This window comes from Lissotriton vulgaris, chromosome 2_1 (assembly GCF_964263255.1).
Source record: "Lissotriton vulgaris chromosome 2_1, aLisVul1.2, whole genome shotgun sequence".
Classification (NCBI taxonomy): Eukaryota; Metazoa; Chordata; class Amphibia; order Caudata; family Salamandridae; genus Lissotriton; species Lissotriton vulgaris.
The window spans coordinates 1,826,642,116-1,826,658,278 of NC_141687.1; the positions used below are offsets into that span (position 1 = coordinate 1,826,642,116).

Consider the following 16,163-nt stretch of genomic DNA (forward strand, 5'->3'; position numbering starts at 1 on the left):
AGTGAAAGATTTGACTAGTGCTCTTTACTTCTCATTGAGTCTTCTTTTTGTTCCTAAAAAATGGCATCTCCAGTTAGGACAGGAAGAAATATATATATATCTATATCCTCCCCGATGCTTAGCACCTAACCTGAATTTGGGCTTCTACAGGGCCACATCGGTATTTCAGAGTTGACTACCTTTCCAACTGATCCTTAGAACTATCCACATGGACTTTCAGCGAAGTTCAGAGAGTAAATGTCAAGTCCTCTACCACACTGATGAGCACTAATTGGCCCAAAACCTGGTCAGTTTCTTGTGGTCCCATTCAGAGGGGACCTACCTTTTCGGTTGGAGTTGGACTATTCATATTGGAGCAGGACAAAGTCTGATGTGCATATGGCCGGTTCTTGACTGAAGTGGTTGGGTGGGCAAAAAATTATGGTATGCAATGCAGCCCTAAATAATTGTGTGGTTGAGATTTAAAGCAGTCCACCCATCACCTTTTCCTCAGTTCGCCTGTATCTACATTTTCATAATTGGGAAGGATTGCGGTTTACAAGTGTCGGACCTTGAACTGAAAGTCTGGCTACACCTGGAAAAGAGGAGCTAGTGTCAGTACTTGTCAATACCACCTCTACACGCAATTTGCGATTAGGAATTGTTCCTTTCCACCAGTGTGGGGGTGAAGTTTGGGGCACTTTGGTTACCTTCTTGGTACTCTGGGATCACAGTGGCCACTGTGCGCGTCTCTTCACTCATGAGCATTGATGTCCTCTCATTCCCCGTCCTCTAATGAAGAAAAGTGCTACTCCATTGTGAAAACTGATAACCTATGTACTTTCACAGTTCTTCTGCTGGTTTGAGTATTAGTGGCCTGGACACCCTCCTCTCCGGATATGAGCAATGGTCCTTTCACTTCCATCACCCTCTTCCTCGTGAGGATGTGGGTGGATAAAGCTGTCTCCTCTTAACTTCATCACCATGCTTTTATGGAAGCCTGAACCTCTAAGTCTCTCCCTCGTACTGTCCTATTAAAGAACCCCCTACTCCTTGACCAGTACTCAAAGCGGTCAACTCTGGTCCCTTAAAACAGAGGATTCATGTGAATCCCCATGCAGTTCAAAGCCGTGTGCTTTCCTCTTCTTTCCCAAAATGAGCTCATTGAATGAGCCCGGCAGAACATTGCTGTATTCCAGTGGGCATGTTAGAGCGAGGCAGTGGTTTTACATGCAGAGATAAGGGCTGACTTCATGTTGTCTGTAGCAGCAGACCGGGTGGCCTGGTAGTTTTTACCTGCATTGAGGTGGATGGACCGGCACAATTGGGCTATGGAGAAGAAAGGGTATTAGTTACAGGGAAGTTTACATACTGGGTGGATATGGACATTTTTCAGTGCATAAAATTGGTAGAGTGGATGGGCCAAAGGTACGTACTTAATCACTTATCAGGAAGAAATGGGCTGATTGGATTAACGTAGGCTTACTTATTTTCTTGGAAATAGATTAGACGTGCTTGGGTTTCATCGAGTGGAAACTGTCTTGAGAAATAAGCACGGCTCTCTTTTTCTATAAGGAAGTGGCACGCTACTTGGACCTGAGAAAATCTTTCCCACACACAAAGAAGAGTGAGTTGTACACTTTTTAAAAATGTCCTGAATTGCCTAAATATATTTGAAATACTCTTATGGATGGCTTGATGGTCAACGAAGAAACAACTCGAAAAAAGATGTTTCTCCCTACCTGCTTATATGGCCTCAAATCGCCAGCCCTCCTCCCCCCCAGCCCCCCCCCCCCCCCCCCCCCCACACCGCCCTGAACTGCTCAGTGTGTAACTGAGGGGCTTATTAAGATAAATCGCCTCTTACTCATACTTGGCCAGAAGAGTGAAATGCTGGATCAACTCGGCCTCTCTCCTTGGCAGGCAGGGTATCAAACACTAGCTTGTGTTTCTCAAATGAAAAAAAAAATGCTCTTGCTTCTTCCGTTAGTTCTTCTTTTGGGTTTTTGTGTCTCTTGTTTACTATTTTGTTTATTATAGATTTAGTAAAACCAACTTCTGTTATTAAAAACTAAATGAACGATGTCCACCTTTTTGAAGGTACACTAAAAAACGACATTAAATGTATACATTACTTTGCAACATATTAGTCAGTGGAGATGACCCTTGAAGGGTTGAGTGGAGTGGTATGTGGTTCAAGGAAATCCCATGTTCTAAAACTAGTGAGTCGATAACCTCAACAGTGGATGGAGGAGTTACAATAAGGTCCTCACTTGAAGGAGACTCGCCTGTGCCTGCTGTACACCTACACCACTAGATATCATAAGCCTGGTGTGTTTACTACACCAGTGCCTGCCCTGCTACTCTGTAAACAGCTGGCTGTATTTCTAAGCCCAGCCCTGATGGGCAGCATGGAAGCTGTGCTCAGCAGTCATGGCGGTAGATCTTCAGGCAATTACATGTTGTCTCTTTATTGTATCCTGACTGGAGTCCAGGATTAACTTGGCATTTCCAACAGATATGGTGGCCTGGTTAAAAGGTGCATGGAAGGATGACTGCGATGCGAATTTCAGACCAGCTCTTCAATGGGCAGTGACGTACATTATGCTGGCTGTCCCAAAATATTTTTCAAATCTGTAATAAGTGTACACATTGTTTACTGGTTGTATCCTGCTCCAGTGTGATGGCATACATTTTACAAACCATGCTGGACTCTTGCAAGGGCCATTTATTGACTGTTTTCATTCATCTAGCATGGAACCGCTTTGGGTAGCTCTGTCTCCAGTTTTTGTTCTCAAACAGTGGCAAAGGTACATGAATGTGTTGTTAATTGTCTGCCCATGAATCATTGTGTTTTAAGTCTTCAAGGTACCGATCCTCCAGGGGGCGCACTTCTAGCTCCTAGGTGGTTTGCTGTTTACTAGGGGCAAGTGAATCTTTCACATCCCGAGGAAAAGTTTAAGGGCCAAAAACGATTTAATGCAAGATGTAAATAAAAAAATATTTAACCTGAGTTCAGAACCTGTTTTGCCAAATTAATCTCTGACCTGGTAAGACTAACGTGGTTTTGGTCTCCGATGATGCAATATGAAACGAAAACTAGATTGCCCGCTTAGTACCTTGTGGGTTTTTGTATTTTTATCATTAACAAATACACTTTGAAGCTACTGTCAAACTATATTTTCTAATTGATTGAAAATTCTTTGATTTGAGATCTAAAAAGTTGTAGGTTCCTTTTTATAGTAGACTTGAACTGCAGTGTGCCCACTTAGTTATTTATCCAGGGCCCGCTCTGTTCTGACTCCTTGTGTGATAGCAGCATAAAAGGTTGTAAAGTGGGATTGTTTGAAAGTGGTGCTTCACACAAGATCATTGAAACCCTCCTCTTTTGTTCTCTTTCAGTCTTAAAGTAGAGTACGATAAGCTCGCGAACGAGAAGACAGAAATGCAGCGTCACTATGTGATGGTAGGTGGTGTTTAAATTTACTGGCATCAGTTCACCAAAATTAGACGGGTACTAAGTGGCACCACTTGCTTTTCGACCCAGAGGGTATCATGTAGGGGTAGAGGTATGCACATACCTTCCTGTACGGGAAGTGGGGAGGGGATTGGTTTGTGTTAAATGGTTTGTCACGCTGACTGTCCTGCCTTTTACTACACTTTATCCTATGCTGATGCTTTCCTGTGGCACATCAGGAATTTCCATGTTAATACCATACTTGCAGTGCACTTTCATACCCCCCTCCCACCAACATTCTCCCCACATCCCACCCCGACTAGATGTCCATGCTTAAAGGCCCAGAGTTATCTTGAGTAGGTGCTACTCCAGTCTGCCCCAACTTGGCCCCACCCTTTCTGCCCTTAAGTCATAATTTGTGTCATCTCTTGCTGCACTCGTGACCTTTGTTTTCTCTCCTTTACAGTATTACGAGATGTCCTATGGGTTGAACATCGAAATGCACAAGCAGGTGAGAGCCTCCATCTTTGATTCCTTTTTCATCTCTCTGCCCGGGGTTGGTAAGGGCGGGCCTTTGGGAGTGGTGGTTCTGCAGACTGTATTTTGATGCAGTAGTTTGCTTATTGCAGGATTAGGGCATCCCAAGCATGGATAGATGTCTTGCACAACAGTTTGGGTTGTGTTGCAACCTTTCTCCACGAGGTATCTTGAAAGACGCAAGAGGGGAGACTCTCCCTACCTGAATCCCTCAAGAAAATATATATTGCCTAAATTGTTATCCGACCTGTAGTACTTTCTGTAAAAAGCCAATTAAATAATAAAGATGTCCGGATCTCCTACAGTACCTGTGTGCAATAGCTGGAAGTTATTAGCGCATATTGGAAACTGTGTGGCCAATACAAAAAACTAGATGCACAGCAGAGAAATATTTGTCGCAGGAGAATCTGTGCATAGCCAGGAGTGCGCCACAACAAAAACATGAACGGCAACATTTTTAAATTGTGAAAGGCCATTCCCAGACAGTAGGGGCTCTGCATCATACCCGCTGACGACACCCGGCTCATCCTCTCACTCATGAAAAATCCCGAAGACACCAGGCTCAGTTTCTAGGAAGGAATGAAGAACGTGGCAGCCTGGGTGAAAAAACAGCTTCTTTAAGCTCCACTCAGAGAAGACCGAGGTCCTCGTCCTCTGACCCTGCACCTCCGCCTGGGAACACACCTGGTGGCCCACCGCCCTCTGGAATCCACCCACACCTGCAGACCACGCACGAAATCTCGACTCCCCCCTCGCCATGAACCGCCAGATCAACTCCGACACCTTAACCAGTTTCAACTGCCTGCGCATCCTCTGTAAGACCTTCAAATGGACCCCTGCAACCCCCTCCCCCCAACCCCCTGACTGCAGGAAGATTGTCACCTACAACCAGCAGACCGGACTACGGCAACGCCCTATATGCCGGAATCAACAGAACCCTTCTACACAACTACAACCCATCAAGAACGCCGCAGCCAGACTCTTCCTCGGGACACCGCACCATGAACACATGACCCAACACCTACGAGACCTCCACTGGTTCCTCGATGGGAAGAGCACCACCTTCAAACTCCTCACCCACGCCTACAAATCCCTCAACAACTCCAGACCCAAATACCTCAACAAGAGCTTGTCCATCCACGTACCCAAGAGGAACCTCCGCTCTGCCGACCTCGCCCAGGCAGAGGTCCCCACATCTGCAGAAACAGAGCAGGTGGGAGAGCCTTCTCCTACATCGCGGCCAGACCTGGAACGAGCTCCCGGTGAACATCAGATGCTCCCCGGCCCTGCACACATTCAGGAAGACCTGGCTCTTCGACTGATCCAGAGCTGCTCCCCTCTTATCCCCCCTCCCCAGCACCTTGAGACCCTCATGGGTGAGTAGCGCGGTCTATAAACCCCTGATTGATCGATTGATACATGTTCCCTGGACCCATTCCTCTGTAGTTTGCACTGGGAAGCACAGCCAGCTTGTGCGGTGTTCCCTCTGAGCGGTATATGCCCTTGAGTCCATACAGCATATAATTACTTCTGGGAACGTTGCTCTTGTTGAATGGCCACATCTGCCTTCTATGAATGCCTGACTCCTTCCCATCTTGAAATTATGTACCACACCTTGAGACTTTCTTTCCTGCCGAGATTGTCCTGCCGCTATCCTGCTTGCGTGTCTGACGTGGTGTTCTCCTGTGGTTGAAGTGTGATTAAAGCAGTAGAGCTAAGGCTGCTTTAAAAAACTCGGACCTAAAGAAATGTATAGGGTACTTGTGGGGGTTTGGCTAGAATAGCAGGCAATAGAGGCAGACCATCCCTTTTCTTCACATGCACAATATTTAGTCCCTGCAACCAGAGCAGAGTATTCCTCCTGTATCCCTCTCTCGCCCATTACAATTTGTTCTGGGCGAATGCTACGCTGACTGCCTCTTGCTCCCTGCCGTCATGCTTCACTTTGTCTTTCTCTTCCCCTCCTTAAATAAATTGTTGGTTTGAAAGCCTCATCCGCTACAGTAGGATTCAGACCATTGGCCTTCGGTGGCAGCCATCTACAGATGGTGTCTGGACAGCCCTAATCTGTTTTACCAGTGAAGGTCTCTGTGTGTTTTGTACGGACACATTTTCAGTGCACTCAGTAGTGTCTTTGCATCCTCATTGCTTAGTTGTTAAATAGCTCTAGATTCCACTAACCGCTTCAAAACCCTACAGTCACAAACCACTACTAACATGCATGTGCTCTTCTGCTATCATGCCATTTTTAGATCTGGAATAGTAATGCATTTGTACATGCATTATATTATTTACAATATACTTGAAAGGCCCACAGGTCTGCACCTTGAGCCACTGGATTGCTCATGTCCGCCACCTTAGGCCATTGCTTTTAGACACTGTTAATGACATCCTGGATCATTGCAAAGTAGTATGCATTGCGGCAGGCAAACAAGTTGTCGTTGCTGTAATACTGTCCAGATTATATTATTGTAATGCCCTCCATTTGGGCATTAACAAGGGACAGATGCGGCGCCTGCAGCTGGTGCAAAATGTTGCTGCCAGGCTGGTGACTGATTTGCCCAAACACCATTCAGTCTCGGCTTCTCTTCTTTCTCTGCTCTGGCTCCCGATTGATCGTAGGATTATGTTCAAAACCCTATGCCTCTCTCATAATGCTTATGATGGCCTGGGTCCTGATGGCATTGGGTCACTATGTCCCTACTAGGAATCTTAGGTCAGCAAGTAAGCATCTTCTTACGGTTCTTAGGTTTAAAAGGATGAGATGGGGCAGGAGATCCTTCTCAGTTGCTGCTGCTAAATTATGGAACGCTCTTCCAAACGAAATTGCTGGACAACATTCATACACTTTTTTTCAAAAGGTGTTAAAGACCTGGTTTTTCCCTTAGATGAAGTTCTAAGTGTGCTTCTGCCTGCCTGCATGTTGTTCTGCTGTTCGCGCCTTGACGCCCTTGGGCAAAGTTAGCGCTCTATAAATTTGATATTCATTCATTCATCTTTCACCTCTTGGTATTGGCTCTGTGGTGTATCACCCCACTTCTTGGAAGTAGTTCCATTGCAATACACAAGGGGCTTTTATAGATTTTTTATAAATCTCACGGTCATAATTGCACTGTATACAAAAACGCCTAATTGTTGAGGGTTCCCTAAACTGTTTACAAAGGATTAATATCCTGTAACCATTGTTCTCCCTAGCATTGTCTGTGCACCTATTCATAGCAAAACCATCCCAGTTGCCTCCATTAAGTATGTGGTTGTATGTTATTACAACGAATTCCGTTGCAACGCATGCCTTTACCACGCATGCGTTACAACGGAATGCTATTTCAACGTAGAACCTTTTCCTCTCTTTGTTCGTGGTGACGTCGTACGTCTTTAAGAGGAAGCGGAAGTTTCTTTCCGTTTCCTCTTAAACGACGCTGACTGACTTTAGGTGAGTTTCTTTTTTTGGGGGGGGGAGACCCCCAAGCCCCCTTTTTAATGTTAGCCTTTACCACACATGCCTTTACTACGTACCTCGTAGTAAAGGTATGCGTGGTAAAGGCTTTCGTGGTAACCACGCATGCGTTGTAATGCATGCGTGGTTAAGGTTTTCGTGGAAACGGCTTCGTTGTAGAGGCTGTTTCCCAAGTATGTATCATTAAGAATCCTTTTAAATATGCCACTATGATGTTTATTATGAGTATTATTTGCACGTGTTAGGGCATGAAACAAACTAGACCAGACTCATTTGGGACTCCATTTTGAAATTATTCTGTCCTTCCATTGCACACAGTCTTCCTGGAACTATTGTTTTTATTGACTGTAAGTAGATGAAGTGGACCTAAGTGCAAGAAGTTTTGTTCTTTTTCTTTCAGCCCGACCAGCAGTTATGCCAGGCTTTATTTGCCGAACCACTAGGCAGCCTTCTTTTGCATTTTGGTTTTCCCTTTATGTGTGTATTGCATGGGAGGCTTCAGGTGTGGGAGTAGGCTAGTAGTTTGGATGTAGAATCTCGATGACTGGTACCCCTTTGGAGGTGAAATCTTTTAGCAAGTCTACAACACCCTCTTGTCAACAGAACAGAAATTGCTTAAATGACAAAATCTCCCTACCTAGTCTTATAGAAGAGAAGGTGTTTGCTCTGCTTGGTTTCTCAGCCTGGTCACGGGCTTTTCATTGAGTCCTAATGTTTTCTGGAGAAAGTTTAACAAGCTCTCGTATCAAATAGTAGAAGTTGGAAATGGGTGAAGAGTTGACACACATGGGTTTTGTTCAGGGACTACTTGTTCTGCTGTAAAAAGTAGGGGCTGTCAGTAGTCGCATGTATTACCCATTTGAGCTGTGAAATATTTTGCTCCAGTTCTCATACTTTGGGTTCAAATCTTTGTGTTTCATAGACCACTTCTGTCCTGCTGTTTAAAGGCTGGCCTGGATAAAATACGCAAAGTTAAAATGTTCGTGATTCAACCACAGCAGACAGTCAAATTACACAGAAAAACAGCCACATTGAAATTGTATCAAAAAGTAGATGTTTTTTTAAGCACAGTAACTGAACAAAACGTAGGAACTTGGAAACATTTGAGTACTATGCACTCAGTAGGTGACGAGAAAGTACAACAGGCCATGACTCCTTAAAGGGGAAACGTATCTGTAGTTTAGGGGGAAGTTTAATTCAAAATGAGCGGGGTTTTGATGCAAGACTTTGTAGTCCTTCACCGGGTCCTAGGTATGGTCCCTTGCATGCCTGTCATGACATCTTGTTTAATGTGCACTCTGGGCCCTGCAAAGCCATGCCTTTGGCCCATTGAAGGCACAGTGCCAGGAGGAAACTGGTCTCAGAACTATTTTGTGGTATCAATGAGGATAGGATTGGCAGATGATTTCGGAGTCTCCTTTGTATAACTGTTTACGGAAATAGTGGTAGAACAGTGTTGTCTTCAGGATTTCTGGGGCCTTGGGTAAAACCTATTTTGGGGCTTCTGCACATAATTTTACTGCACATTTTCTGCGAATTGAAGCCAGCCTTATGATCAACTTTCAGAAACAGGGTTCACACACACAGCTGAAATAGGTATTTCCAGGGCCTACAAAATCCTTACGATGCTACTGGGCAAAGCAAGAGGGGCTCGGAGGTAGGCTGAGAGGAGAGAGGCTAAGATATAGAATTAGATAGAAGTGAGTTAGATGAAGTGAAAGGCTACTTTCCCTGTGGGCCCCATCCCACTTTGTCAGACCTCATAGGATTTTGTAGCCGGGGATGGCACATTTTACACCCAAAAGAAACCAAAATTTGTGACCACCAAATTTTGCGGTATTTTTGCTGCAGGTAAAACGTGCTGGTCTTAAAAATACTGCTTGGTCACTACTGGAGACCTTGACAAGTAACTTTCTGTGACCTGGTAGTCTTCAGCAGCACCGCGCCTCGGAACAGGGGTGTCTAATGCTAGAGAGTGCATATCTAAATTTGAAAACTGCTCTCTGGCATTGGACAGCCAGTATTCCTATGGTGCACAGGTCTGCCGTGGCAGATGGAGGTTCGGATATACTAGTGACTAGAGAGTGGGAGGGTCTTACCTCGAACTGTGCCCTCAGGGCAGCCGTGGACGTAGTGGATGGCAGAAAGTGCTGCCCTGGGCACAGCTCAGGGCAAAAAACTAGGAATACTGTAAGGTGAGAGATGTCATTACTGTTATAGGGTGGTGCTTATTACGGGTGAAAGAAGAAGGCACAGGAGCGGGGTGAGAGGATGTGGTGTTACAGCCAGAGCTACCGACTTTGCATCTGGGGATTCAGGTTTGAGCAACAATGTCGGCTCAACGTTCTGTGATTCTGGGCACATATTTAATCTCATTAGCATAAAAAAATGCTTGTTTCATGTGAAGCCTGTGCTTAATTTGAGGTGGTGGTTTGTGGTGCTTGGCACTAGCACTTAATTGCCAACTCCGGAATTTATGCCAGGCTGCCACATGGTGGCACTGCTTTCTAATTTAGAGCCAAACACAACAGTTGGTTATTAATTCAATATACACAAAAAATTATTAATACCTACTGCCAAAGCCATTCTTATAGCTTTGGGACCTGGAACAGTCCTAATTGTCACCCTTGTAGGAGTGCTAGGGTTAGTAGCTGTGTTGAAACTGTAAATGGCATTGCTGGCAGCAGCAATGCGTGCTGCAAGCAGATGTAGATTCCTGACAGGGCCCTGCCATTTACTTGTTTTTACACATTAAGCACTGTGTGAAGCGCTCTTATACATTCAAAGCCCATGCTACATAAAGCAACACCAAAAAACAAGCTTTGACAAAGCAGATAGGTCTCAGCAGTTTGAGGACTATTGGTTTTGTCAATGTCTATTAGCATTGTTGTACAGCAGCATTATAGGCATGCCTTCACAAACTGGAATTAAGAAAATGAAAGCGACGCTGAAGCAAACAAGTGATAAAGCTGTGGGCGAGCTGAAAGCCCACTGCGTAAACAAAATATCTTAACCCCATCCATGCTGATGACGGCCCCCATCCGTCATGCATCACGGTGCTCTTGTGCACATATCATGACGGCTGGGGGGCGTCATAAAGCCATTGATTCTTTAAAAGCCTAGCACACGAGCTGAATTGGCACAGCATGGAAGGGGTTAAAGAGACAGCGCATGCACTGTCTCGCTGAGACTAAAGTGGAGACCTAAAAATGAATGTGTCCTTGTGTAATGTAACTGGTGCTCATGTAAAGCACTCTGGTACCTTCTGGTCAAGTTTGCGCTACATAAAACTGCAAAATCCAAACCTGTGCAGTGGCGCCAAAGCCCAGGAGTATGAGGGACACATTGCACTGATTATCGCTGTTTTTACTGCTAAAGCAGGTGATGGGTGCACATTTTGTTGCTACTTGCATTGGGGCCCCCCTGCCACTGCCCTTGTTACAATGCAGTGCTAACGGCGAGTGTATTGAGCATGACAGAGGACTGTGTTACATCACCAAGTTTCCACCTACTGTAGAAAGGAAAACTGCGTGGGCGGTGACAATTTGCAGCTTTAATAATAGTGAAAGGAATCCGCTACTGGAGAGTACACGGGGAGAAGGAGCAGAAATGCTTTTATTACTGAACATTAAAGGATCTGCCTCCCCCCTCCACCCCAATAGTGGAGAAGAGACCAGTCTGTGGAAGGAAAGGGAAACGCCTATGATGACGACACACTAACAAAAGGACTGAGGTGATTATCTTCTAATGAGCGGTTTGCTCCTGCAAGTGTCCCACCCATAGATGCTCTGCTGCCGACAGGCGTCTGGTCCAGAGAGATGTCGTTTCGGCTGGATAGCGCGCCTGGTTGCAGATACTCCGCTTTCGGACTCAAAATGACTACATTTCCCAAAGTAGAGTGAATTGGAATGGCGGAAAGCAATGACTGCACAGTTTGACGAAGACATGGTGTTTGAGGTGGGTGACAGCTTCAAGTTTAATGCACTAACACCCTGCTGTGAACACTAGCAACAGAGCAGGTGCCCAATTTGAGCAAACCCGGGCTTCAGGGGAAAGTAGAGGTGGTCGTCGGGGAGTTGTAGGGCTGGGATGCTTGGGAACGAGTGTGTAGCCTGTAAAGCTGGTGTGCTAGGACACCAGAGGGAACAGCCCTCGGTCGGCAAAGGGGCTAAGTCTGTAAAATTGGGTCTGCCCTGGTGGCATCGGTATATGGGAGACTGAGTGAAAACACAAGCACTCGCATGGAGTGCCTGAATACAAAGAAGTAAATAGCCCCAAAACTGGAGCAATGGATGGACACAAGTACCACGTCCATGCTCCAGGGTAGGGCCAAACAGAAGAAGTGGACATGACGCAGGCATGCCTTCATAAACTGCAGCAAACCACCCTGTGTAAGCAAAATGCCTCGAAGAGGCAGCGCATGCGCTCTTTAGCCACGACCTATTGGTGTTCTGGGGCAGCAGGTTTAGGGAAACCAAGGGTAGGGGGAGGACGGGGTCGTGTCCAGACAGGAGGAGAGCCCTGTGCATTTTAAAGGCAGCCATCAGAGGATCTGAACACCTCTGCCACATGCGAACTTGTTGTTCGCCCTCCTTTCATTGGTTCATAGCAGAGCCAATAAAAGGATTTTGAGAGCAAATTGTTGTCGTCTCTTTGTGTATATAAATACATAAAAAATTGAAATAAATATCGCGCTATCTTGGGGGTCAGACTAATTTGCCCATGCCTTAAAACATTTTCGTTGTAAAGGGACGTTTTGTCAAGAGACAAGTTAAAGTGTGCAGCATTGAACAGATGGAAACCAAATTAAGCCTCCTGCAGCAAGGAACGTCTCGCTATTCTCTAATCAGACTTTTAGTGCTTATAAAACGTGCCACAATTCAATGTCACAGAAAATGTATTTCTGGATAACATGACGCTGTGATTCCTTCTGGTTTTGTTTACATTTTTTTTCCTTTCCTGTTTTAACCTCATAAGTGCTGCGCCAGTCCAACGGCACCACTACTCGGGAGTGCTGCCGTTGGACGTTCCAACTGGACCTGCGCAATGGAACGTTCAGCACTGGAGCTGGACGTTCCATAGCTGCTAAGGTGTTAAATCTCTCCTTTCATGTGCTCTCCTGTGTTTCCATCTTCTTTAATTCGCTTGCTTTGTCTCTTTTTTTTTTTTTTTTGTTGCTCCTTCATTATGTTCTTAACAATTCTGCATTTGTTTTTTGTTCTCTTGCTCTTTCTTGTAGTCTTTCACTTCTGATCTCTTTTTTTGTTCCTCTCGTTTCTCACTCCTGCCTTTCTTTTCTACTCTCTCCTTTTATAGTCTTTCAGTCACACCTTCTGCCTTTAATGCACATTCTTGGATGTGTTATGTCTTTTTGATGTGTGTAAATTCATGGAAAACGAACTGAAAAACCTCATTGGAGGAAACCAAATCATGGAAAACCAATTTTAAGGAAATCCAACAAAATCGTAAATTAAAGGAAGCTTATTAAATGAATAATAGTTTTAAGGAAAAATCCAAAATTATAATCAAGCGTGGGTGGAGTTTAGGATTACTATTGGGTTTTGGGGTTTAGGGGTGGGTTAATGTTTAGGGAGTTTGGGTGTAAAAAGGGGTGTTTAGGGTTCAGAGATGGGTGGAGTTGTGCTCGCTTCAGCAGCACAAATGTAGGAATGAGTTGAGTTTAGATGAAGAAATGTTTTTTTTAGGGTTCACCGATGAGTAGTTGAGGGTGATGCGTTCCTATTGGTCCTGGATGGCTTGTGTTTAAGGGCGGTGAGGGTTTTTTATGATTCAGGGATGGGCGGGGTTTGGGTGTGCCGAGGTGTTTTAAGGCGTAGGGACTAGGTGATGTTTGGGCTCAGTAAGGGGTTTTTAGGGTTGAGGAATAGGTGGAGGTAGGGGTAGTGAATGTGTTTATGGATTAGTTATGGTGGATCTTTGGGGTAGTAAGGGTTTTTAGACTTCAGGGATGAGTATAGTTTAGGTGTGGTGGTGAGCGTTTTCAGCTGGGCAGGGATTGATGGTGTTTAGGGGCTATGAGGGGGTCAGCGATGGATGGAGTTTACGGGTGGTGATGCGTCAGTGAATTAAAAGCATCCCAAGTAAATGTTTGACAGTGTAAAAGCTATAAATATGAAATGTCCCCTGAAGTAAAGTACTGAAATAAATATCGCTGACAAACTGTTTCTGAAAGAAAGACCTGCAGCCAGTGTATTTACAAAGAAAAAGGCATTCAAAAGCCAATTTTGACCAAAAAGACATTTTATGAATTTGTTTCTACGTAAATGTGACGGCCATTCAATCAAAAAATTCCATTGAACAGTGTAGGTGAAATGGTTTCTCAGCAATGGTATTCCATGAAATTATTTTTCTGTGAAATCGCATACAACCGTGTCTTTTGCGAGAGATCCATTATTTGAACATACCACAAGTCTGGATTAAAGGATGAAAAGCCTAGCAGTGCACGAGTTACTTCATTCACCTGTTCTTTTTCGTGTGCCTGAGCTGTGCTCCATAGTAATCTGTTATTCCTCTGGATGGATGTGGTTCTTGCTGTAACCATTTCCCTGGCTGAATGTGCTGCTCATCATGGTCTGCTACTTCAGTTCCTGGAAATGGTCTCTTCCATCCAGCGCTGATAATGGCACACTTAATGCCACTGGTTGGCACTTGTAGCAGTGTTTGATAACTGGAAGTGGCTGTGTTACTCGTAGATCGGAGTGAGGACAGGCCCGGCTGAGGACTTTGTCTCTCTCACCCTGAAGCAGTAGCTGTCTGTCAGCGAGGCACCGAGGGCTGAGATTCAGCTCCTGCTTTTAGAGCTTGATACTCTGGGTCCAAATACGCATCGGGTGACCCTCGGCGCTTTGTACGGGGTTATCTGTGAACCACATCTATCCATGGAGTCTGTGTTTGGGGAGTCCCATCTCTATGCCCTGATTGCTCACTGTATGCTGTCTCTTGTGCATTTTCTGTATCTGCAGAGCTCCTTGACCTTGCACAAGGTGTTGTTTCTCTCGTTATATTTGTTACTGAAAGGTTTCCAGAGAACTTCGTGAAGTGTTTAGAAATGTGGGAAGATGTATACATTGTGCAATCCCCAGAATTTGGAGCCTGATTAAGTTTGATGGATCATTCGACTGCCTCGCATGGAAGTCTGCTCACTGGGTCCATTACTTGTCACAAAGCTCTTTCCTCACTGTTTTGATGCTCCTACTGAGCTCTTGTGGAGGCTTTGACTGTCGGAGGTCTGGCATTTTCCTTTGCATTCTACATCTCACTACACCTTCTACTGCCCATCCCTCTGCTAACCACTTTCTACACAGCTACAATGGTAGGAGGGTGGCAGCTAAACTAGAACTTGCAACATGTTGAGAAAACTGACTTTGCATTTATGGCACTTTCAAACTCTGCTGTTAAGTAACGCTAGAAATTCTGGCCGGACCATGTGCGAAAGCACAACCTATACATGTAATTTAAATGGTGACATCTGCCAGCACATGGGTCTTTACCCTTCCCATCACTCAGCAGTACATCTAGGAAGCTTATCGTCATTTCACTGATAAATACAATGACACCGATGACCAGAAATCACAAACTTGTGGGAAGGCACCCATCAATATAAGGAAAAAATGTCCCGATAAATGCACTCAGACATAGGCTCTGAGTGGTTCCTTAGTGTGACCTTTGTGTGAGATGTTGCAAAATGAAGACCGCTCTGTATTAGTATACGATATGCATCCCCTCCCGCAACACCTGCCCACAAGAATCGTCCTCACTATGGCAATGAAGATGCCTTCTGGTGCAATTTAGAAGGCCAGGATTATGAAGTGAGGAATTGTATGTAGGGAATGTTGTGGAGGAATTTCTTACCCTGGATGATCATTTACTTCTCATTCTGACTTTGAGGCTTTTGATTATGCAGACACCTGGTTGTTGGTGCCAGGTACTTAAAGCAATCCTCCTTTAAGCATATTATTTCTTTTCTTGGGGATTGGTTGGATTTATTCCCCTTCCCTTGGCCCCAGTAATCTGAGTCAAGTTAAAAGCTGCATTTCTAAACCCACAGAAGGGATTCTGACAGTCGCCACACACTCTGACCTTTACCTGTTTTTCTTTTTCAGACCGAAATTGCTAAAAGGATGAACACCATTCTGGCACAGATCATGCCATTCCTATCCCAAGAGGTGAGCAAGCTGCACTTGTAGACTTATTTTTGTTGCGTAACTGGAAAGGGAAGAACTTTAGGAAGCCCTGCTTCTTTGAGTCTCCTCTCTAAGAAAAGGTGAAAAGCAATTGGACCAGACTGAGGGTCACGTACAGCATCCAACACGAAATTCTGACTTATCTGTCCAGGTTCATTCCTTTGTCCTGGGCCTATTTTTGTGTTAACACCAGTTTGCTTGGTGGTTATTGAGACTGACTTTACTATTTGCTTGGAAGTTGGTGGTCCGGATCTGCTGTCTGTGCAGATGTGAGCATGTTGGCCATTTGTTGGTTGTATTGAGTGTGGGAAGATGGTAGTTTTGTGGTTGTCTGCACTGGGATATTTATGTGGTTGTCATGCATGATGGGCCAAAATGTTGTGTACTCTGGCCTTTCTATTCACAATGTCTTTTATATGTGGGAATAATGATGATCGTACCTTTTTATTGTATGTGTGGGAAGATATTGGTCAATGCATACTAGTTGTGAGAAGTTGGTCTTTTGGGATTGGTGCAAGTAATCTTTCAA

General features: G+C 44.9%; 1 protein-coding gene across 8 annotated transcripts in view; it reads left to right on the top strand.

Annotated features, from left to right (window-relative positions):
* Positions 1-16,163, top strand: part of TLE3 (TLE family member 3, transcriptional corepressor) — an 85,503-nt gene that overhangs the window by 21,236 nt on the left and 48,104 nt on the right. For all 8 annotated transcript variants that reach the window (XM_086957933.1, XM_086957936.1, XM_086957930.1 and 5 more), the window contains exons 3-5: positions 3,382-3,445; positions 3,903-3,947; positions 15,554-15,616. In XM_086957933.1, the coding sequence (XP_086814059.1) occupies positions 3,382-3,445; positions 3,903-3,947; positions 15,554-15,616 (172 nt within the window). The remainder of the gene's footprint in view (positions 1-3,381; positions 3,446-3,902; positions 3,948-15,553; positions 15,617-16,163) is intronic.